At 47.0% G+C, this 22,945-nt stretch overlaps 10 protein-coding genes across 10 annotated transcripts; 3 read left to right on the top strand and 7 right to left on the bottom strand.

The window, feature by feature from the left end:
* Window positions 1-3,453: 3,453 nt before the first annotated feature.
* MCYG_04424 (conserved hypothetical protein) lies at window positions 3,454-5,112 on the top strand (the record flags this gene model as incomplete). Its single annotated transcript, XM_002846641.1, has 1 exon — window positions 3,454-5,112. One exon carries the CDS (start codon window positions 3,454-3,456, stop codon window positions 5,110-5,112), a length of 1,659 nt encoding a protein of 552 aa, XP_002846687.1.
* A 509-nt stretch (window positions 5,113-5,621) lies between these two features.
* MCYG_04423 (conserved hypothetical protein) lies at window positions 5,622-7,486 on the bottom strand (the record flags this gene model as incomplete). The annotated part of the gene is made up of 2 exons (XM_002846640.1): window positions 5,622-7,204; window positions 7,288-7,486. The coding sequence occupies 2 exons, from the start codon at window positions 7,484-7,486 to the stop codon at window positions 5,622-5,624; spliced, it is 1,782 nt and encodes a 593-aa protein (XP_002846686.1).
* Window positions 7,487-8,889: 1,403 nt separating this feature from the next.
* Window positions 8,890-9,917, bottom strand: MCYG_04422 (GDSL Lipase/Acylhydrolase family protein; the record flags this gene model as incomplete). The annotated part of the gene is made up of 5 exons (XM_002846639.1): window positions 8,890-9,026; window positions 9,079-9,421; window positions 9,529-9,607; window positions 9,675-9,714; window positions 9,770-9,917. The coding sequence occupies 5 exons, from the start codon at window positions 9,915-9,917 to the stop codon at window positions 8,890-8,892; spliced, it is 747 nt and encodes a 248-aa protein (XP_002846685.1).
* Window positions 9,918-11,092: 1,175 nt separating this feature from the next.
* MCYG_04421 (uncharacterized protein) lies at window positions 11,093-11,622 on the bottom strand (the record flags this gene model as incomplete). The annotated part of the gene is made up of 2 exons (XM_002846638.1): window positions 11,093-11,455; window positions 11,527-11,622. The coding sequence occupies 2 exons, from the start codon at window positions 11,620-11,622 to the stop codon at window positions 11,093-11,095; spliced, it is 459 nt and encodes a 152-aa protein (XP_002846684.1).
* Window positions 11,623-12,241: 619 nt separating this feature from the next.
* MCYG_04420 (chloride channel protein 3) lies at window positions 12,242-15,142 on the top strand (the record flags this gene model as incomplete). The annotated part of the gene is made up of 4 exons (XM_002846637.1): window positions 12,242-13,569; window positions 13,626-13,674; window positions 13,733-14,899; window positions 14,966-15,142. The coding sequence occupies 4 exons, from the start codon at window positions 12,242-12,244 to the stop codon at window positions 15,140-15,142; spliced, it is 2,721 nt and encodes a 906-aa protein (XP_002846683.1).
* A 528-nt stretch (window positions 15,143-15,670) lies between these two features.
* Window positions 15,671-16,498, bottom strand: MCYG_04419 (dihydrofolate reductase; the record flags this gene model as incomplete). Its single annotated transcript, XM_002846636.1, has 1 exon — window positions 15,671-16,498. The coding sequence occupies one exon, from the start codon at window positions 16,496-16,498 to the stop codon at window positions 15,671-15,673; it is 828 nt and encodes a 275-aa protein (XP_002846682.1).
* A 413-nt stretch (window positions 16,499-16,911) lies between these two features.
* On the bottom strand, window positions 16,912-17,505 carry MCYG_04418 (conserved hypothetical protein; the record flags this gene model as incomplete). The annotated part of the gene is made up of 4 exons (XM_002846635.1): window positions 16,912-17,097; window positions 17,199-17,267; window positions 17,339-17,403; window positions 17,469-17,505. The coding sequence occupies 4 exons, from the start codon at window positions 17,503-17,505 to the stop codon at window positions 16,912-16,914; spliced, it is 357 nt and encodes a 118-aa protein (XP_002846681.1).
* A 315-nt stretch (window positions 17,506-17,820) lies between these two features.
* On the bottom strand, window positions 17,821-19,541 carry MCYG_04417 (conserved hypothetical protein; the record flags this gene model as incomplete). Its single annotated transcript, XM_002846634.1, has 4 exons — window positions 17,821-18,680; window positions 18,754-19,137; window positions 19,188-19,466; window positions 19,517-19,541. 4 exons carry the CDS (start codon window positions 19,539-19,541, stop codon window positions 17,821-17,823), a joined length of 1,548 nt encoding a protein of 515 aa, XP_002846680.1.
* A 718-nt stretch (window positions 19,542-20,259) lies between these two features.
* On the top strand, window positions 20,260-20,814 carry MCYG_04416 (conserved hypothetical protein; the record flags this gene model as incomplete). Its single annotated transcript, XM_002846633.1, has 2 exons — window positions 20,260-20,305; window positions 20,399-20,814. The coding sequence occupies 2 exons, from the start codon at window positions 20,260-20,262 to the stop codon at window positions 20,812-20,814; spliced, it is 462 nt and encodes a 153-aa protein (XP_002846679.1).
* An 895-nt stretch (window positions 20,815-21,709) lies between these two features.
* MCYG_04415 (stress protein DDR48) lies at window positions 21,710-22,943 on the bottom strand (the record flags this gene model as incomplete). Its single annotated transcript, XM_002846632.1, has 4 exons — window positions 21,710-21,801; window positions 21,875-22,748; window positions 22,813-22,842; window positions 22,914-22,943. 4 exons carry the CDS (start codon window positions 22,941-22,943, stop codon window positions 21,710-21,712), a joined length of 1,026 nt encoding a protein of 341 aa, XP_002846678.1.
* Window positions 22,944-22,945: the final 2 nt, after the last annotated feature.

Here is a 22,945-nt window from a genome sequence, read left to right as displayed (position 1 = left end):
CTTGGAGGCGCCATAACAGAAGTTGACCAAAACTACTCCGTATACCTTACAACACCACTTGATTTGCGATATATGAGTATTCACGAAGATTCTACGAGTATCCAAGAGGCTGAAGGGATACGCCAGAAATACACCATGCCGGGATTCACCTGAGCGTTGTTGAAGGCATTGTGTTGGAGAAATCCCTATCCCTTGCCCTACTGCCTGGCTAATCCATGTATAGTTACCGAAGTTCGGGCAATGCGCCGCAACCAAACACATAGCAGTAGCTAGAGGGTTAATTTAAGAAACGTCGTGCATAATAATTGCTGTGCCGCATCCGCCTCGTCCTCATCCGAGGAATCCAATGTCTGAATGACACGCAAGACATAACATCAGTGTTAGATGGGAACTGCACGTTTATTCTAGCATGAGGCATACTGGTTTTTACAGATTTAAAGGCTGAGTCTGATCACAGGATGCGCAGCCACCGCATTAAGCAATTGCACGAAGGCTATAGCTTGAATTCTCATAGTTGGTTTCCTGAAGTGCTTCGATATTTATCTATACAATGACCCCCACACCCGCTAGGTTCAACTCCAAAAAATAGAACAGGTCGATGAATTGAACATATATACTCACCTACAATAATTATCGACTATATTTATCTTCCGCTCTATTATTGCGACTCTCCAAACAGCTCTTGAGGCATTCCTATCAACTCTAAAATCATCTGTCTTGGAATACGCTTTGCAGCATCATGCCTCAACAACGTCAAAAATCAGCTTTGCTCCTGAATAATATTACCTTTCCAAGTACCTTACACAACTTCTCGAAACCGGTCACCTTCCCAGCGTGCTGGAACTGCGGCAAAGCGCTTCCATCGGCACCTCCCTGTTACTGTACCAATGAAACATGCCAAATGCCCAATTGATGTTAGCACACTCAGCTTCTCAAATTGGCCTTTGTAAGTATTGATGCCCTAAACATATATTTTCTCCTATTACTAATAGGATGTTTAGCTATCTTTTCAGATCTCCTATTTTGATGAGGTATTAAGAATGGCATGATGAGAGGCATGAGAATGGTATATTATGCACTTGGAGTGTTTATATTGATTTGAATTTGCATGTGGCTTCTTGTAACTAGTTGTTATTTTGTTTCTTTTTAAAGGAAAAACGAAAAAAAAAAGAGGATGACGGTGGGGGAGGAGGATAAAGGGGTTACGAGGAGGGAAAAAAGATGAAGTGGGAGCCTAGTCAGATTAGTTATCTTTCGTATTCTGCTTTTATATTTCACATTATTTTGTATCAATAAATCTGCTATTGTCACAGGACCCAAATCCTTTAACTAGCTAGAGGCGAGAGTGATATACGATCCGTAGAACCTCGTTAAAGTATGAAAGAAATGCTAAAGCCTTCGCTCACCAAGTAGTTATTTAATCAACCTCTCAATTAATCGGAAATTCCTGATCTGAAATATCAGCGTCAATATAATCATACTATTATCATTATAGTTCTTTACATTAACTTCTCTTTTTAATTGGTTACATACTCACGGACTGAGTATCTTAGCTTATTCACTTTGTTGTTGTAACAATAACTATGTTAAAATTATGTAGCTTGTCTTACTGACACAAATTAGTGGCTGGTTGTCCGAATGGCCGATATTTGACATGGAATATCATCTCTGCTCTAGAGGACTTCAGTGGGAATAGCCCTTTTTATGTCAATACTACGTATTTGATAGTAGTCTTCCTCAATGACGAGAGACTTAGACATTTAGCGAGGGCACTGTGTAGTCTTATATGAACAACTACACTGTGTCTTCCCATTTAAGCTATGTAGATGAATATAACTCTAGTGGGCAGTGTAGTAGCATGTTGAGTCCAAAATGTCAAAGACATCGAAGCATGTGAAAAGCTGCATCGAGTATATTAAAGATTGATTCAAGCCTTTGTCCTAACAGAAGCGTATGATGGCACAGCGGAAATCCCTGATAGTGTGGCCGGACGACTATCAGGCATAATGAACATAAACGGGTAGTGATGATAGCTAGAAAGGCCTACCATTTGGGCCCTTTATATGCACAGAGAAAGTGTTGGGTAACTAAATGTGTTTGGTGCCTGGATTTATACTTTGTTTAATTCGAGAGGAACAAGGGGGTGGCGTCTGGCGGCCGATCTCAGACGCCAAGCGCCACCTGGACTGCTTTCAACTTCAAGGACAGAACAATGAGATGCGTGTCTCTTTGATCGAGAACAAGTAATCCTTACCAAAGCTCAATCTACTGGAATAGCTCCTTGTCTTGATTGTTCTTCCCTGCCCTGGCTCAATAGAAAGACACCAGTGAACATTCACCGATCAACTGCTCGAGTCTGGCCCCCTCTCAGGCCCATGTCAACTCTCAACAGGGACCGTTGGGCAAGGGAAGAAAACCCTTTTCAGGTCAAAATAACTACCGCTGTCTGGCTGATGTGACCACCGGACAACCCACGGATAATGCACGCTTTAGCCTGGCCTGGAACCACTTGCAGTCGACACCGTGTGTCCTTATTGGTAGCAGGAAAGGGGTCGATAGAACAGCGTTACGAGGTAATATGATATGTTTCCCGCGTTAGTATCGCGAACCAGCTAACCTAACTGCTCTCCATAGTCCAGAATGATGTTACACGATATCCCTAGTTTCAGTTACTCGACATAAGGAGTATACATATATATATCTTCAATGAACCCCTCAAGTGTACGCCTGACCCTAACAAAGCAGGACCCATGCATTCAACTGATGTCTGCAGCATGCATCCCTGCAATAGTATCTGCAATATATGTATGGCCGCAAGGAGCTGGCGCATGGTAGATCCATCTATACGTAGCACGCCGTACCGTGCTCCTATACATGTGCCGTGAAAAGTTAGAGTCTAGTTAGACGTACATACATAGTAGTATGCACAATACTCATTCGAATATCCAAAGAGGCCACTTTTCGGAAGAACCTTGTTATGGATGGCTAACAGCTGACTCGTTATTTCTATAATGTATGGCTCCTCCAGGGTTATCTTCGTATCACAGACTAAGTGCCTCCTTTTGACCCTTAGCCAACTAATCCTCACAGTCGCCGGAGCCATCGCTAAAGGTTTCTACGCTCAAAGGCCAATTCGCTATATCTATTATCTGATGATTTGCTTTGATGGTATCCATTCCTTTCAGTAATGTTGCGAACTCTGCATTCGACTATACCCACCTCTTTTCATTGACATGCGACTATGGGCAGACAGTGGTCATTGTTGCTGTACTCCGTCCATAGTATCCCCATACCCAGAAGGTAATATAACTACTCTGAAACCCCCGGCGTGGATATGAAAATGTCTGTTATTCCGCCCGAAACAATTAGTGAGATCATCAGAAGTCTACAAACCTCGTGTTTGATATCATCTGATACCCCCCCAATATTTGGCCAAAAATCATTTCATCCACCATGACCTTGGGAATAATGAAGTTGCCACATGGCTCCAGCAACTTCAGGCTAGGTGCTTATCTGGCCTGGATCAATGCCTGGCTCTCAACCTCTTCAGATGGAGTAGGTGATGGCACCGGAGATATCTTGCCCATCGGCGAGATGTCTGCTTGTTTCAAGGAGGACAACCTCATTCAGCTCATGGATACTGGGAGACTGAAGCAGATCATCAGGTCGTTCCGCCATAAGGTCGATGCCAAAGAGATCCTTCTTGGTGGAACTGTGCCTCCATCCTGCGATGAAACGAACATTTTGACGCAACGTTATGATCCCCGGGTATACTGCGACTGTGATGGAATATATCCAATTCCCCAGGGTGCCACTATCGAGTCCGTGCTGCAGCAGACCGAGTGCCTCGCCATCAAGAAGATGGTTGAAGTGACCAAACTGGTGAACGAAAAGGAGGATGAATGGAACCCACGAGATCTGTTCACAGCACAACACCTTGAAGATGCAGTGGCCGAATACATTCTTTCCAATGCGGATGAGCAGGAGCCTCCTACAACCTGTCTGGGGCCTATGCCTAGCTTATCCGAGATAAATGCGCCTGATCGACGACCCAACCCCAAGTGTGATACGGATCCCTCCATCTTTCATCAACTATACCCGACGAACGAGCAAATCAAGATCCTCACTGATGCAAAGTACTTCTTCGCTATTGCCTGCGGTGGAGGGTTCTGCGATGAAGGGCTCACAAGGGCGGTAGCAGAGGCTGCCAACAATATCCTCATTGCGGATTACTGCGACGCAGCAGACGAACGATCCCTATTCCTACTCCAGGAAGTCGGCGCAGCAGCCACTGCATTCCTGAAGCTTTGCCATCTGGCTGGCGAAGTCACCGACTGGCAGTTCAACAACAACGTAGCCGTGACGCTCCAGTTCTGCGTCTTGGGGTACTTCCGTGACCACTCGCGCACTCGAAGGCCTGACGGGATATACGGCAGCTATATCACGGATATACTTAGCCACCGCTACATCGACCTGGCCATCTATGTGGGCGTTGTGAACGCATCGATCGCTCTGAAAGAGGAGATCACTAGGGAGCAGTACCATTTGCTTGCAGAGGCATGCTGTTATATCTGTGATCTGATCGACTTCCGTAGCGACGCAAAGAGAAAGTTGCGAGAGAATGTCATCCTGCGCGGTATCCGTGGGGACCTTTGTGTATATCTCGACGGCTTGATATCGTCATGCCTGAAGGCTACGACTCGGGCTATCAAATCCAGCCCTGTGAGTGCTCTTGTGGTTATGAGTATAGCCAACTGGACTCTTATGGCATCCCAGCACAAGGTATATGAACTCGTCGCTGGTACTTGTGAGCGGGACAGTGTACACTCTAAACGTTGTAGCTATACCTCAGAGACGGATGGGAGTTATCAGGAGCTCCTCAAAGCAGTTACTGTGTACGGCACGCTTGGTGACAACGGCGCAGATGTGAAGAAGAAACGAGCAGAGATGGACCTGTTGTATCATATATGTCGAGGCTCGCCACGTACACACGCAGCCTGGCTCGCAGACAGTACGAGGACTCTCCTCCGCCCTGCTACTTTGCGAAGGATTATCGACATTGTCCACTTCGAGTGGCGAGGCCCGGCTGGAGATGTCGAATACTGCCCCTGACAGTATTTTCTGAAGAATGATTAGGTGCTAGATGGGATTGGTTCGTTTCTTACGGAGTGTTTGATTTCAGTTTTTATGTTTGAGCGGAATTTGGTGCCATTTGGAGACAGATCTATTGATTTTGTCCTTTGTCTATGTAGATTCAAACCTATCTTGAATATGTGCGGTCAATTTTTATATTCTCGAAAGCAGTGATCAAAACTCAATAGAAAGCAGATGAAATACCCCTGTTGTCGTCATAAGATAGTCCTCTAAGTGCCTGTATCGGAGTCATATTTTGTATAAACGGTAGGTTACTTACAAGTTTACGAGAAAAGAAAGCAAAAACGAAATATAAATAGAGCAAACGGCTCATTTCACAAGGACGTCTTATTGCTACTGTCTGCATCTAATGGAAAATGCAGCACTTAGAATAATTATAGAAAAGCCACCCACACAAGACAATCGACCAACCAGCCCGGCATTCCGCCATCAATGAAAAGTCATACTCGTACTCGGGATTTGAAAGCTCAGTCAGCGTGAGTCGTGGAGTTCGGTTTCTGTTGTGTATTCAGCCATCCGAACGCAGACGCTCCGCCAATCGGATTATTACTTGGTCTGGACTTCCCAGGCCATGGAGCGCTTGAATGATGATGTATGGAGTTCCGAACGTCTCCGTTCTCGCCGCTGGTTGATCTGGTTGGTCTGGAGGCGAAGGTACCGTCACTGGACGGGCGATCAGCACTAGAAACCTGGGCCATGCCGATTGGGCCGTTACTTGTGGTGGATCGTGTAAGCGTCTTGGTAGGCTTTAACACTTTCATATTACGTCTAGCGGCAGGGCGCTGGGATACGGCAACATATGATGCTGGCTGGTCTGGCTTGGTAGTGGAGGTAGGGGGAGCTGCGTCACGTCTCCATGAACCCCAGTGTCCACTTCCTTCGTCACTCTTAGTACTCGGCCTACTTTGCGATTTCTCACTGGTAGCAGATTTGGGATTGACTATGTCGAAGCTGGTATCCTCCGAGTCACTAACAGCGCGAGAGGAGCGGTCCTTGTCGTGGTCAGTCAGAGCCTCAGACGTCCTTAGAGAGAGCGCAGATTTCGACGGCTGGCGTTGACTAAGACTAGGTCGATGACCGATGACGCCGGCTGTTTGTTCTGTATGAGGACTGCTGGCTTCTGGAACACTGGGTTTCTCTGTAGGTTTGGATTTTTGAGTCTGGGATAAGGATTTATCCGGCATGGTCACCAGGCACCGGAAAGATTCGTGGTCTTCAGGTCGAACCAGAGGAATAGAAATTCTATTTCTTGCATCATCAACAACGTACATCTTATCTTGAGAAAAGAGTATATCTGCATTATGAACCCGAAGGACATCACTCCCTATAAAAATAGGAATGGCTTTATGGTCTTCCTGGTCTATTTCACGGACGAAGAATCGAACGGTCAAAGCTGGAAGATGAGGTTCAGGACTGGAGCTGCGCGAAGATGACTGGCAGACACTGGCCTCCGGGAAATATACAGGCAGTTTAATGGTGCGTGCACCATCTTCCACCGTGATATCGTCCTCCAGACCCAGATTTTGTATCAACGGATAGGACACCGCAGATGAATAAGAGCCGGTACAGATTGCGGCGTAAAGCAGGGAATCGTTGGAAAAGCTAGTTGTAAGCCAGCATCTGATGATGCAGGGAACAGGGCCAAGGATGAAGAGGCCTGGAGGGGGTCCAAAGGAAGGATGTTGGCTGGCAGGAGTTGTAGTTGAGGAGGAACTCTCAACCCGAGAAGTCTCCAGACTATACGTACGCACTGAGTGATGTGAATGACCAGAAGAGCTCTGCCTCCCATCAGATCGATGGGAATAGGATCGTTCAGTGAGTGGGTGGGCTCCCATCCCACTCCCTGTACGGGCTGGCGCAAGCTCGGCCGCAGAGCGGTTTCCATGGCTATTATATCCATGCATCGCGCTCTCGTCAAAGCGCACGCTATTCGCCCTCGAGGCGCCACGCCTGGGTTCATCCTCGTGATCCATGTTTATATGCGTTCCCAGTCCATGATGGGCCTGGTCAAACCCCTTGAAAGGTTCAGCAGCTGCATTAAACACAGTTTCTAGGGGCGACAATCAGTATTGGTCCACAATTTCAATACGTAGCCAGGCATGGATACAGTGCATGCAATGGGGATGAACTCACCTTGGTTTCCATGGCTAGCACTTGAAGGGATAGGTGAGAATGGACTCCAGAGACTTTTCATCTTAGCATCATCTTCCTTCCTACGTTCCAACTTAGCCAGCCGTTCCGAGTGTTCGGCCTGTGTAGCGCACAAGTCCTTCACTTCTTCGTGTACTCGCCAGATATCTTCTCTTGTAGCAAAGGGATATTGTGCATCCATCTCCCGCCAATGGCACCGCCTCCTTCAATCACTACCGTCAAGTTCAAGCCCGACGTTTCTCTAAAAGACAGTATGGCGACGTCAAGGGTCGAGGAACGAGTATGGGCTGCCAACCCTACAGCAACCATCCGGCACGCGCGTAAAATGCGCAGAGCAACGAGCCGGACAACACGGGTTTTCCTCCCTTGCTGGCAGCAGGTATAGCAATAATGCTGCACGGCTCCAGTACTAGCCGCAGACCATATAATTCACTCCGCTACTAAAGACAGTTAAGCCTTTAGACCCCCCTCTTTCTCTAGACAAGTTGAATATCCCAAGTGTATCAAGGCCCCAGGCAGCGGTAATGTAGCAAAATAACTCTCGTCCTTCACTGTATATTCACTTGAGAGCGTAGCCTGATGGCGGGATAGCCCACCGGGGCCAAAATGCGTTCTCCTCCCAAGTTATGTAGCCACACGCCTTTGCTTGCTGTTTCTGCAAAGTGTTCGTTTCCGTATGAAGTGCAAGAAGCCAGTGGCCGCCAGAACTTGCTCAATCAGCCGTAGAATACACAACCAGCCTAGTAAATAGCCAAATAGAAAAGTGTATATCTATTAAGGGCGTTTTTTTGGTCTCGCGCTGAACGTTCGATCGGATGGCGTTGGTAGAACGAAGCCCCTCAGAGGAGAGCGACACTGTGGCGATGGTGGTAGATAAACGCGAATTCGGCAACCTCTAGCAGTCAGCGAAGAGATGAAGAAGGATAAACGGTTTGTATTATGGTAGACGGCGCAAGGATCGAACGGGGAGCTGAGTTGGCTGTTCGAGGTCGCCGTCCTGGTTCTCGATGCAGTGGATGCGGTTTGGTCGTTTTTAGCTGGTTATTTGGTAGATGACCGCAGCTCGGTGTAACAGGCGAGTGGCTAAAGGGCGATTCGAGATCAGACGCTATCTTTCACTCCTTGGACAAAGGCGGTTTTCTTCTGTGGAATTGCTGCTTGTTGGTGTTTCGATGTAGCCGAGATGGAGTTTTGAAGTCTTCGATAAACCAACTTTTTTATGTAATGGTTTAATCTATATCTAAATTTATTTCCACCTTATACAAGCCGGTTTTACATGAAGAACACTCACTGTTTCTCTCTCTTACACAGCCTGTCTTAGTCTCTTATGGGCTTTGGCCGGGTTTACTAGCAAGGGAGAGCTGGGGATTGTTACATACGGACAATGCTTTATCTGAAATCTGAAACCGAATGTACAGCATCTCATTATTTCAGGACTAAGGGTGCCCGGGAGGCTGTTTATATATGTATGCATATAAGCACCAGAGAGGGCGTCATGGCCTCTTGTTTGCGAGCGGCTGCATATGCCAAAACTCCAAAGAAACACATCGCTCCTCAGTATATATGGTCTAGAAAGAGTCGCAGCTATGCGTCTTCGGCTAATTGATACGGCGGGAAATGGACAGGTTGTTTCTCAGGGGCTTCATCGGGGTAGGATTCCCGGATGGCCCTGAGAACTTCGTTGTACATGACTTTGTATCCATCGCCGGTGAAATGGAGGCCTATAACAGGTTAACGCTGGTAGAAAGAGATACCCTCAGAGTATGGGCTCACCATCGACTAGCAGGGAGGCCAGCTTTGAATTCTCAGGGACGTTCTTTGACCCTGCAATTGGCTGGCCGTCAACCCAGCCGGCCTCTTTCATAAATGCAGACCAGATATCGGCAATAGCAACATTTAGAGACTGGCCGACCTCACGACAGGCATCGGCGTACAGCTTGGTATTGTTGGCTGAGCGTGATAAGGGGGTGACTCCCTTTGAAAGGTCGAACGCTGTGAGCTGATACTCGTTGACTGGTGGTGGAGTAAGGAGGACGACCTTGGTGCCTCCTCTGCGAACTACGGGGTGCTGGATGATGGCCTTCAGGTTCTCTCGATATTTATCCAGGGGTACATGCTGGTCCCCTGGTGGGAGGACGGCATCATTAGCACCGAAGAATACAGTCTATCCAGTTAGCTTGGGAGAAAACCTCTTGGTAGAGCAGAGCATAGCGATACACTCACCATCATGCGAACTTTGGCGACATAAGGCGGCGGGAAGAACTGAGGCAGCACATTCAAGCCCTGCGAGGATGTGTATCCGCTACAGTACCAGATAAGCACGATGAATTGTAGCAATTCAAAGAACCACTAGAATCCCTTTTCCGTACCTGAATCCACGGTTGAGGACATCTAGTTTTCGAACATAGTCTATACAAGCGTCAGAAGAGAATTGTATACATCTATCAGGAATAACTAAACTGACCGTCTTGTAGCTGTGGCGAAAAAGCAAACCCACGGCCCTGATATTCCGAGAACTGGGTTATCGAGTCTCCAAAGAGAAGGATTTGGTCGTAGGGAATGTATGAATTCGCCTGGACGTAGCCTTGGGCAAAGGACATCTCTGTAGTCATGACAAGTCCCAGTATCAGGACGAGAGGCAGAAGGGCCGTCGACTATATATGATAGCTTGTAGATTTAGAACAGTGTCTGGTATAGCTGTGTATGTTCAAGAACCATCAAGGTAGAGCAAAACGAGACTATATATCATAGAGAACTCATGCATAACAGTGACAAGTGGTATCGATATTCTAAGACAGAACGAAGTAAAAAATCATGGGCTGGCTGGCATCACTCGACTTCGACCCGTGGATGAAGTTTGAACAGGAACAAACATGAGGAAAAAGGAACGAGAGATATTTTTGCTTTAGGTTGACGGGTTAAATAAAGTCCGTCAGGGACATTAAGATGTGCCTTTATTTACTAGAGAGAGACGTCGAGAGTAGACCTACCTTTATATTGGAAGTACTATATAATAGCATCTTCACGGTCAAGGCTGATATAGGAGGGAAGGGTAGATGGATGAATGGCTTTAGGATGAGTATATTGCCAATAGTATTATAGACTTGAGACTGAAATATCAGACGAAATGCGCATTGTGATGACACTGGGATCAAACATCCAACTTATACTGTCCGCTGAGAGAGTCGATAGGAAGCAAGAGCCCCCCCCCCTGAGATGAGGTAGTATACAGAAGCTGGACTCTGCCGTGTAACCCGACACATCCTCTTTTCGACCACGAGAGTGGTAGTAGATTCGATGTATAGCTTGGGTTGGACGGTGGCCCCCCTTTCGATCTGTAACCGACGAGCATGGCTATATACGCCTCCATGGACTATGACCACTTCCCCGGAGGATGCTTCCATGTCTCGGTTGCAAGAAATGAGCGTGACCATCTATGTCTTTGTTCGGGGTGCAGCTCAAGGTCGTATCGGAGCGGTAGAATCCCCAACTCCCAACAGCTAACTAGTCAGAGGACCGGTGAATAAACCGTTCAAACCGGTGATGTCGTCCATCGACCGTTTAGACCAAGATAAGGTAGATTCACAGTACCTGTCCGAGGCGTCGAGCTCTAGACCAGTCCGTGCCTCAAGTAATACATAGTATCCAGCATGGCAAACTATCGAAATGCTTGTTCGCTTGCCTCTACCAACAAAATATCAGGCCCGACTGAATATCAGCAGGGCCACCTGCATGGATGATCGACAAGGCTCCTGGTCCTGCAGCGGGGTATCTCGACTGCGATGGGCTACAGCTTGCTGTGCTGTCCACCATCTCCGAGCAGGGGTTTGTCATCTTTCCCCAGACTGCTGGGCTGCACGTCATCCCATGCGTCTGACTTGTAATATAGAACATCCTTCTCCGGCAGCTTCAGAGGGCAGTCCGTGTCTTTTGTGGTGTTGCACGAGAAAAAAAGCATCCTTGTCCGCAGGTACATTCCATATATATAATCATCACACTGCATGTTATAGCATGGATATAGCATATACATATATGATCGTCTGCTGAGGTGTTCCCTGTCAAAATAGCAGCCCACAACCACCTTCAAAAGCCTTGCGGAGTGGAAATATTGAATGATATAACTGAGCTGCCCTGCCTTGTAATCGATTAGCTGGTTTCTCAACAGGCTTATCCAAGGCGTTAGCTAGTTAGTCTGCTGGCTTACTGGTCAACTAAACACACACTAGGAACCTTGCGGATGTCCTTCCGTTCGCCCATGCTTTCTGCGCCAAATAATGTGACGTGGGTCTTCTTCATCTTTCTGTAAGTCTCAATCATGGTCTTTTCTACCTCGTGTTTTGATGCTGGTTTGCTGCAAGCCCAAAATATGAGAAAGCAAAAGAAGAAAAAGCGACTCCCACGTGACCGGGACTTTCTTCGTTTCTTCTTCTTCTTCGTCTTCGTCTTTCGCTTTTTCCTTTTCTTTTGCTCCATCTCGTCTTCTTGTTCCTTTTGGGCCAAAAAAGGGGTTTGCCTGCCGGTGTCAGATGATGCCGTTGGTCGCCTTGCGCCCCCCGTTGACCCTCATCGTCGCTCTCTCTTCTCCTCGTTCGGTTACCGGAAGCTGCTTCATGGATGAGATGTAAGTAGAAGCTTTTAAATCCCGTACAAGATGAATGATCTACTGCGTTCCCTTGGCCGGTGGCCACAGACGCGGCAGATGCTCAATCGTGCCGTTTCAAAGAGTTTCGGGGCTGTCCAGGCCTTGTCCTGTAGTTGTCTTTCCCCGGTCAACTGCCTGACCGTAACTCATCTGACCCTTGAGATTGACCTTATGAACACCCCTACAAATAGAGCCTGCCAATCGACCGTCCGAACTGACATTTGATCAATAGAATTTAGAACCTAACGGTCCTCACGTGTATACGTTTTATACTTCTTGTTGGAGTCTCGAAACATGGCTCGAGTGGTCCGCTCGAACACAGATGAAGGAGGCAGAGGAGCTGGTGGTGATGGCGCTAGCAGTGATAACCCTGGCTCGAGGGCCTTGCCGGTAACATCACCTCCCTCGCCTACAGCGTACCGGCATGACAGCACCCCTCGTCTGCCCGATATCCGATTTAGCATCCAACGACGAGACATGGACGAGAGGACTAGCCTGCTAGACGCCAGCAGCCAGCACCAGCGCGGTTACAGCACTAACCCTGCTGCCTCTCCACGCCCTGATGCGTTCTTTCGGCACAACAGCACGGCCGGCAGCCTGCGCATGTCCAAGAGCCACAGTCGTGCGAACTCGCAGGTAGTCAGGTTTGCTCCCAACAGGACTGAATCTTTACCTGCAGAGCCAGATCGTGAACCGACGAGGCCCCTGAATACTGCGCCTTACTCTGATGACCGGGTCTGGTACGACCAGTTCACCTCTACAGACTGGGTGCACGATACCATTGCCGATGGGATACGGTTGCGAGAGCTCCGGAGTCGACGTGATATACGTGGAAAGCTCCTGGCCTGGTTCGATGGCGCCCAGGGCTGGGTTCTGGTTGCTATAATCGGCCTCCTTACGGCCTGTGTCGCCTACTTTGTCGACGTCACCGAGATCGTCATATATGATTTGAAAGAAGGATTCTGCAGCAACAACTGGTTCATGAGCAAGAAGCACTGCTGTCCTTCAGAACATTGCACGGCGTGGCGTTCATGGTCGGAAATACTAGAGTCATCCACAATTGACCGTATGTGGATCGACTTTGGCGCCTTTGTTTTCTGGGCTGTGTTACTAGCAGCTGCATCGTGCACCCTTACACTGCTTACCAAAACTGTCGTCCCGTCCTCGATTTCTCTCACGACTTTGGATGAGGACTTTGGTGCTGTTGCCAGCTCATCGTCGGACGAATCATCACCCCCCAGCAAGACAAATCTCGACGTCCGGCCTGTCCAAGATGCAGTCCCACCGCCTATGGTATACTACTCCGCCGCCGGAAGCGGTGTTGCGGAAGTAAAGGTCATCCTCTCTGGATTCATACTACATGGATACTTGGGATTTCAGACTCTCGTCGTCAAGACTCTTGCTCTAGTTCTAAGTGTTGCATCAGGGTTGAGTGTTGGAAAGGAAGGCCCCTATGTCCACATCGCCACCTGTATCGGTAACATTTGTTGCCGGCTCTTCTCCAAGTACCACTACAATGATGGAAAAAGGCGAGAGGTGTTGAGTGCCAGTGCTGCCAGTGGTGTTGCCGTTGCCTTTGGAGCTCCCATCGGAGGTGTTCTCTTCAGTCTGGAGGAAGTTAGGTATGTATGCTCTATTCGAAACATATTGACCTATCCTCAAAGCTAACCAGCCTAAGCTACTACTTCCCTCCAAAGACCCTATTCAGGACATTCTTTTGCTGTATTGTAAGGATTCACCCTTCATTGGATGTTCATAAACCGCACTCTCTAACGTCGTTTCCAGGCCGCTGCTCTTTCTCTCAAATTCCTCAACCCATACCAGACCGGCAAAATTGTTCTCTTCCAAGTTCGCTACGTATCGGACTGGGAGATATTTGAGCTCGCCATATTCATGCTTCTCGGAGTACTGGGCGGAGCCTTCGGAGCTCTTTTCATCAAGGCGTCAAAGCTCTGGGCACAGTCTTTCCGTCGTATCCCCGTTATCAAGAAATGGCCAATGCTTGAGGTCGTCTTGGTCGCCTTGATTACCGGCCTCATCAGCTTTTGGAACCGTTATACCAAACTCGCGGTTTCTGAGCTACTTTTCGAGCTTGCAAGTCCGTGTGATTATGAGGGAAACACTGAAGCGGGGACCGGCCTGTGTCCTACGAGGGAAGACATTCCTGATGTTATAAAGTATCTCCTGATCGCTTTTATCATCAAGTCCTTCCTCACTACTATCACCTTTGGCATCAAGGTCCCAGCTGGTATCTACGTTCCCTCCATGGTTGTGGGCGGTCTGATGGGCAGAATTGTCGGCCATGTTGCGCAGTATTTTGTCGTCCATTATCCGAATTTCTTCCTCTTCGGACAGTGCCCAAGCACTAAGATTGCAGAATCATGTGTTAACCCTGGTGTTTACGCCCTCATTGCTGCTGGCTCGACCATGTGCGGCGTCACCAGGCTGAGCTTGACGCTTGTTGTCATCCTCTTCGAACTGACTGGCAGTCTGGATCATGTTCTTCCATTCTCCCTCGCCATATTATGTGCCAAATGGGTTTCCAACGCGGTCGAACCTCTAAGTATTTACGATCTCCTAACCGACATGAACTCCTACCCATTCCTTGACAACAAGCTACACCCAATTGCCAACATCGAGCTAGGGGATATCGTGCCCCGAGTCAGAAGGAATCGAGTCATCGACATCTCAAACTCTCCTTTGGTCAGTGCAACCGAGCTACGAGAGAAACTGGACATTCTCTTAATGGCCGGCGAACTCGACGGTGGGCTGCCGATACTAAAGAAGAACATCCTCGTCGGCCTCATTCCTGCTCCAGAGCTAGAATATGCACTTGATAAACTACCATCGGAGCAGGATACGATGTGTTTGATGTCCATGCAATCATCTTACCTAACAGAACGAGAAAACGACGAAATGGACGTGGCTGATTTTACTCAATACATTGACCCAGTAAGTCTATTCAACCGCCCCTTTCTATGGGTTCACAATCCATGCTAACGGATTTCCACGTCATAGTCCCCCGTCTCTCTAGACATTCACTCGCCTATCAACCTGGTCTACCAATGCTTTGTCAAACTGGGCCTTCGATATATGTGCGTCCTTCGTGACGGTCAATATGCAGGCCTAGTGCATAAGAAATCTTTCGTCAAGTTTATGAAAGAAACCGAAAAGGCTTCGGCCGCAATACACTGAACCTCAAGCGTTCTCAACATAAAAGTGGCTTACTCGTTATATGAGAGCCAATCCAGACGTGACTCTTGTCTGTTTATTGACTTTAGTCGATCTTCTCTTTGTTTTCTGCTTAGTTTTGAATTATCGTTGTTGCCCTTCTTTAGCCCCTCCCAGGGCACTATACCCAGCTTCGGGGAGATGGCGCTACCCTACTTATGATATCTATACAACCCTGCTCTACAGGGACGTTGATTTTTCGCCTTAGAATTTGCGCATTTTAGAGGTGTTCTTTTCTTCCCCCTTCTTTTTCAGTGTGATGTTATTCTTGCAATATTGTTATTTATCACATATTCTTACCAGCCGACTATTTATGTATATCTCTATTATTCTTACTGCAACACCTGCATATAGATGGATTCTTTATCCAAAAATGCTTTTTCATATTTATACTGAATTTCAAGAACTGTACACCAATTTCAATACCTATAATTCAAGCTCCCAACATGCCAAAGGCGCTATTGGATCAAGCTCATGTAAATAAACAGCATATCATAGCCTCTCATACCCTACCGTCTTCACAGCACAGTCTCCTTCCCACATCCAATCCTGCGGTACCTCTTCACCAACCCATTTCCCAAGCTCCTCCGATGACACCTCCTTCCACCCTTCTTTCATACCCTGTTGATCAATAGGGAAACAAGTATCGCAGTCAAACCCGTTAACCAGACTCTCAACATCAGACTGTGTATCAGCATCCCCCCGTCGTCGAACATGAGTCATAATAATTCTTAACGGATTATTCTCCCCAAGGACGCTTGGGGTTAATCGTAAACTAGACGCGTATATCTCACTTCCTCCCATGATATATATGTTTCCCAGACGCCTCTTTCCCGCCCCCACTTCTGACGAGGAACTTGAAGCAAAGCTGCTCTGTAAGGTAGATAGTGCAGCCTCCAAGCTGTTCGACACCATCACATCTGGCTCCTCCGTAGACGCTGCCGTGCTGTTATCGCCCTTCTCCAATTCTCGGTTTTTGAACGCGTTCCAGTCTGCGATTGCGCGCTCCATCACGGAACCGGATTCATCACGCGTGATAATGACGTTAAGTCTCTTGGAGAGCGGCCGAAATCTCGCTGGTATCGAGTCGTATGTCTTCCTGCCCATTATTACAGCATTGATGACTGGTGCTCCAGATGCGTTCGTGGAGGGTGGAGGGCGCGTTGTCACGCGAGCAAAAAACCTCATGTCTGTCTTTATCTTGGGCCATGGTAGTGTGCCTCCTTTGCCAATTCCGAGCTTGCGAATGCTAGGGTTGGCTGCTGTTGTTATTGGGGTGGTCGCGACGACGAGGGTGAGGGGCGGGAGTTTGGCGGGCATATTTGGACTTTCGGAGTGGTTGGTCATTTCGAAAGGTCAGATAGTTGTTGGTAGTATCGACGTGATGGATATTAGTTTCTCAATAAAAGCCAAATTATTAACAATACAATATGCAGCGTAGATGTTTCTTCTGCCGTGTTAATGTGGCGGGGGAGTTCGTGACTACGCAAGGGATTTATTCGCCAGCATAGATAGCGGACCAAGCCTTCATAGGAGAGAGTCGCGTATCTACCTGGACGGACAAACTGATATTTTAGTCGAAGAATAATCCAACAATAAGAGAATATCTTGATAAATAACACTGGGGTATCATCTAAATAAGTACACGCAAACGCCCACCTAACTCCTTGTGTATTAACTAAAAGGCACCTTATAGCCCGATTAAATGGTATGCCAGGAAACAACAGCAGAAATCATTGATTTTCCGACTCTGCTTGTAGTCTCTGTTGAATCACATCTCTCACGGCCTCTACATCCTTCTCCAGCCGCTCCCGTCGTTGAATGTCTCTCTCGTCCTCACCGACAGTCTCCAGCTTTCCAAATAGCCATGTTTCTTTCAGCGTGCGCGTAAGGGACAGTATATCCTCGGCAGCACGAATCTAATCATTCCATATGAGTTAGCCTTGAGCTTAATGACAGTAGGATAAGGGTGATGGGCTTCATATTTACTAGAAATTAAATGAAGACAGGGAATACATACAAGAGCTGTTGATTCGACGTCCAACTGGTACGACTCAATGGCTGAGGATGTGCGGCTGGGATTGTTCACCTAGATACCCCTCTGCTTAGGAACAAAATAGGAAGAACAATAAAAATTGAAGATTATATGGCTTATCATACTGTCGCAGCAGCCATAATATTCTCAAACCTCTGGAGAAGCTGGGTTATGTCTGCATTGATTCGTGCTGTATTATCCCCGCGAATTAGACCCATGGCTACAGAAACAGGCTCAGGGAAACGGGCGGCTTACTATGAAGAGCACGGGAGGTCGGTTGCTGTGTGGCCATCACGACACTTGTAAAGGCAGCCTAGTCTCATACAAATCTGGGGGATGAAATTTGGTCGAAGTCTTGGTCGAAAGCTGAATTTCTTTCTGAGCATCGAAAAAGTACAAAATAAGGTTTTGAATCTAATCTTATCTTATCTATTATCACATGATCTAGTTGTATCTCACGTGTGCATATCTTGGCATCAAAAGTCTACGAACGGGTAGATTAGTGCGTCTTTCATTAACATTGTAACTCTCTCTCCCTATTTCCTGTTATTTCTATGGCAAATTCAAGTCTAAAGAGCTGCACGAGTGCTTGAAGCATTGGCGGGATTCACGGCCGGCTGAGATCGTCTGGTGAATTTTGAACCTGACATTGATCGAATGGCCACATTGTCTTCAGTTCCTCACGGTCCTTGTCGTTCTCCATGCTATCCATAATAGTCTCATAGAAATATTGATGGGCCTTCTTTACCCCTTCCCAGCGATTCTCAGAAACCCACCCATCATCTTCTACTCCCAGCGTCTCAACCATATCCTGCCTAAACTCCAGCATTTTATTATAGACATCAAGCTGTTCCTCATAGAAGCTCATGTCATCTAAGGCCGGGATAGGGCAGTTATTCGCAAAGCCAAGCTGTGTCCAAGCATCTCTCAGTCGCATTAACTCGCAGGTGAATGGTACAAATCCGTCTCTCCACGTCCTATGGCAGTAGCGGAATGGCCGGAGGAGTGTTTCGTCAATTTTTCTAGTTGCTCCTAGACGTGGAGCTAGGAGGGTCCAGCCTAACTCATAGGCTTGACTACAGAGAGCTTCATCCGTAGACTCTGGCGCTCCTTCAAGTGGCACCTTGGCAAAATCAGGCGTATGGTCTGCGTAATAGAATGCTGGCTCAATACTTGCACATTGCCAATCGATAATCCCAGTCACGATACTAGGATCGTCTTTGGAAACAAAAATATTCCTCTTGTGTAGATCAGAGTGGAAAATGGTAGGTGTTGAGTTAGAATAGATATCCGGGTGCTGTATTAGCTCAGGGAAGACAGATTGGCCCACTCTGAGCAGACCCCGGTGCCTATCCACGGAGCCTTGGTAGGATGCTTGCTGCCGGCAGAGAACAGGTTGCTCGGCTGGTGGCAATCTTGCAAGGCCAGAATCAATCAAAGCAGCAGTGTATGATGAAAGATCACGCCCTATAATGTTGATGATAGTTAATTACAAGGTAAAATATATCAAGTAGGAGAACTTTTAAGAAAGTCACCTTACATGGCCCTCTATTCGGTCCCTTGAATGCGTAGTATCTTGGCTCACCAACATTGCAGTCCCAGTAGGTACTTCCCCTACAGTGCGGCCCAATACAGTATTTGGGGTCATTATCCAATATTTGCTTAGAATCAGCCTTAAGAAATGATGCATCGGCAAAATATAGGCTGCCATATGCCGGGAAGTCAAGTTCGGATATTGGCAAAACGCTTGTACAGATTGCTCCAATACACTTTACTTTCTTCTCTGTTGGCATATTCATCCATGCCTCTTGCAGTAGGACGCCATCAGCATGCTCCATGATAATGTATTCTGAGCCAATGGGGTTGGTTGGATCATCATTCCAGTCCAGAATGGTTGGAATTGGTAGTTTAGTATGGCATTGCACTATATGTAAATTAGCATTAGATCTCTTGCAATGTTCTAACTTCTCTTACAATAAGTGATTGTTGCAACTTCGGAGTTCGTCACATATCTTGCTGGTCCAGCAACAGATGTGGGAAATTTGGCGACGACACATTTACCATTATCAGTCTTAACAATAAATGCTTTACTAAACCCGCCTTCTAGTTTCTGGAAGCTTTCAACTGAAGTTGCGGAGGGACATAGTGAAACTACTCTCTCACACAGGCGTTCGAAATCAAATTTAACGTAGCGTGCGTCACGCTGAGGTTGGTCAAGGTGTAACCACCGTCCAGCTGTGTATTCAAAGAGCGCTAGATCATGTTGTTAGAATAAACTGATTGAGATATTGAGTGAAACTTACACGTTGGAGGCGTGTTTCCTGACATTGTCTGATAATGTAGCCTGCGAGTTGCGAGTTGTAAAGAAGCCAGTAAAGTGTGCCTAGGCTGAACAGGCCGCAGACCTAATTTTTTAAGAGGGCAGATGAGAAACCTGCCGCATCTCACATCCATAATCACAATTCGATGAAACTGGTCCTTATTTCCACCCTGGTTTTTGGTCTTCGAATGATTATTTTAAGTCACCAAGTTACACGTGACCCCGACAGCGCCCTTTTAAGTTATCCTGACGTCCTGAGCCAATGAATGCGTGATATTACCTCCCGTACCCCCCTACCTAGACCAGGGCAGCGAATCATTACTTGGCCCGTACTCCGTAACTTCCATTTTTAGAAATAGCACAATATACGCGCCGCACCCACTCCACTCTGCTTCACAGCATTTCTCACTTTATTTACCAATAGTTTAGGCAATGCATTTGCCAACTGTACACTGCTCCCTGCAAACTGAGATCCAGCCTACCATGGCTCCTTCCAGGAGCACGGATGTCATCAACCTGCATGCAGCTGGGCAAAAGGATAGGCGCTGAGTTGATGCCAACAACTCGTTGAAACCTCATGCATAGGAAGGCAGTGACGGAGCAGCCAGGAGCTCCCCTATTTCTATTTGTAGAATGAATCCTGATCCAATCGCTCATCGGCTCCTTCAACCTTTTGAAACTGACGTCTTTCTACCTGTTCTAACGCCCCGGTCGTTCAGCGCTGTCATGGCGCTTGGGAAAGAGCATATAAGGGTTGATAAAGTCCCGGATGGTGAATATTTTTTCTCTCTCTAATCCATCACACTCAAATTCTACTCTTGATCACCTGCTCATTTCCAATATCAAATCTCGTTCCCTATTTAAGGCGCCCTGTTTGTTCGTGAAAAAAATCCTATCATCATGTCCAAGGTCATTGACGCTACAAAATCCGTTTTCAGGGGCATAAAAAATGGAGCCTCAAAATTCACAGAGTCTGTTATCGAAGGCTCGCGCATAATCCCATCAAAAAATATGGATCACAAAACACCACTCCGCATCGATGCCGGAAAGTACGACCCTATCACGAAGATGCTTAATGTGGTATTGCAAGTCAACTCCAAGCCACAAAGCCCCGGCCTCCAAGCCTGGCTTAAGAAATTTTCCACCCACGCAAAGCTAGCCACGGCCAGATTCAACACCGCAGCTCCTGATAAAAAAGTTGAATATTATCGTATGTTGGAGGAATTGGCGACAAACGGAAAGCACAACCTCAAGAACATGAAGACAGCCGATGACGAATGAAATATTGAATCATGGAAATGATATTATAAGACTTAGGACTGATACAGCCTTTCCTTACATTTTTCAATTTTCTCTCCTCCTTATATGTATTGATTTGTTGTTGGTCCAACATGCTGGTATTTGCTTTGATAGTCATTGAATTCTACGTATTGTTTATATATACTATAATGGCTCGTCATAGACGAGAGATCTACACCTATAGGAGACAGTGAAGGAATTAATAAGTTGGAAAGAAAGTAAAAGAGAAGGGAATGAAAAGCAGGCCGGTGCGTTTATACCATAGAGAAATTAAGGTGGCACCTCAAACTAGCTACACACTATGTTTCCGATATTTAACAGTTATTACTAGAAAAAGAATAAGCAGAGTTAGATATATATATGGTGTGTGGGAATTAGTGCCGTAAACTTATTCCGTCTCCGTTTACACCATTCAGTCATACTAGTTACTTGTCCATCTTCTATCTGATCTACGTGCCTCTGTTTGCTCGCGAATATTTCTTACTCATACAAATGCCATGAACCTAGAGCCATAACTATATAGCTAGTCATGGATTTCCACCTCTTTGCTCTTTTTTTACAAGGCGTTATTGATAATATTGAATAGACCCATCGCTCCAGTTATATGGAGAATCGTTACACGGCTAGTACGAAGGGTCACCTGGTGAATAAATAACCTCCGGGATAGTCAATTTGATGTCATATCTGATACGTAACTGCAAGATATACGATTGGTTACATGGTTGGAGAGGCATATTTGTGATTCAATAATAACTTCATTCAATTCATTTCAAGATAATGAGATATCCTAGTGACGGGAACTACATTCCATTGGTGGCTGGTATGCGGAAAGAGAAAGTACTGTAGCTGCAGGAGACACCCTTGCAGTATAAAAAGCTTAGTAGTTGGAGCCAGAGCCTCCGTGGCCGCCGGAGAGTTTATCGCCGATCATCTCACCAACTTTGCCGAGGACCTTGGAGGCAGCGGATTCTGCAAGGTCATGGTTAGCATAGTCGGGAAAAAAGGGCATAGTATGAGGAGATAGATATGGGGGTCTACTCACTGTTTCTGCTCTCATCATCATTATCATTTCCGCGGTAGCTAGATCCGGTGTTGTCATTGCGGGACTTGGATCCATACGAGTCGTCATCATTGCTAGAGCCATAGGTGTTGCTAGACTTCTTGGTGGATGAGTAGGTGTCATTGTCGTTGTCGTTGCTGCTTCCGTAGGTGTTGCCGGAAGTGCGAGACTTGGATCCATAAGTATCATTGTCGTTGCCAGATCGGCCAGAAGTGCCGTAGGAATCATTGTCCCTAGACTTGGAGCCATAGGAGTCGTTGCCGGACGAACCATAGTTGTCGCTGTCTCTGGTCTTGGATCCGTAGCTATCATCATTGTTGCTGGAGCCATAAGTGTTGCCAGACCGGCCAGATGAGCCGTAGGAGTCATTGTCTCTGGACTTAGAGCCATAGCTGTCATTGTTTCCGGAGCCGTAAGAGTCATTGTCTCTGGACTTGGAACCATAGCTGTCATTGTCGTTACCAGAACGGCCTGAGGATCCGTAACTGTCGTTATCTCTGCTTCCAGAGCCGTAGGTGTTGCTAGAGGACTTGGTCGATCCATAAGAATCATTGTTACCGGATCGGCCATAGGAGTCGTTGTCTCTGGACTTGGATCCATAGCTATCGTTGTTTCCGGAGCCGTAAGAGTCATTGTCTTTGGGCTTGGACCCATAGCTGTCATTGTCGTTGCCAGAACGGCCTGAGGATCCGTAGCTGTCGTTATCTCTGCTTCCAGAGCCGTAGGTGTTGCTAGAGGACTTGTTTGTTCCATAAGAATCATTGTCGGATCGGCCAGATGAGCCATAGTTGTCGTTTCCAGAACGACCAGACGATCCATAGGTGTCGCTGCTGTCTACGCCAGAGCGACCAGAGGACTAGAAGAGCCCTTGTCAGCATACATCTTTAGGAAGACATAGTAGAAGTAAACAGGGGGCATACGCCGTAGCTATCATTGTTGCCGCTACCGGACTGTTGATGTGTTAGCTTGACAGGATCAGAAGAGCAGTTTCACTGTAAGGCATTGATTAAGGTAAACATACGTAGCTGTCGTCACGGTTGTTGTAAGACATGC

Source organism: Microsporum canis, genomic scaffold, assembly GCF_000151145.1.
Source record: "Microsporum canis CBS 113480 supercont1.4 genomic scaffold, whole genome shotgun sequence".
Taxonomy (NCBI): Eukaryota; Fungi; Ascomycota; class Eurotiomycetes; order Onygenales; family Arthrodermataceae; genus Microsporum; species Microsporum canis.
The sequence above is the reverse complement of the archived record's forward strand: the minus strand, read 5'-3'. Positions and strand labels throughout refer to the sequence as shown.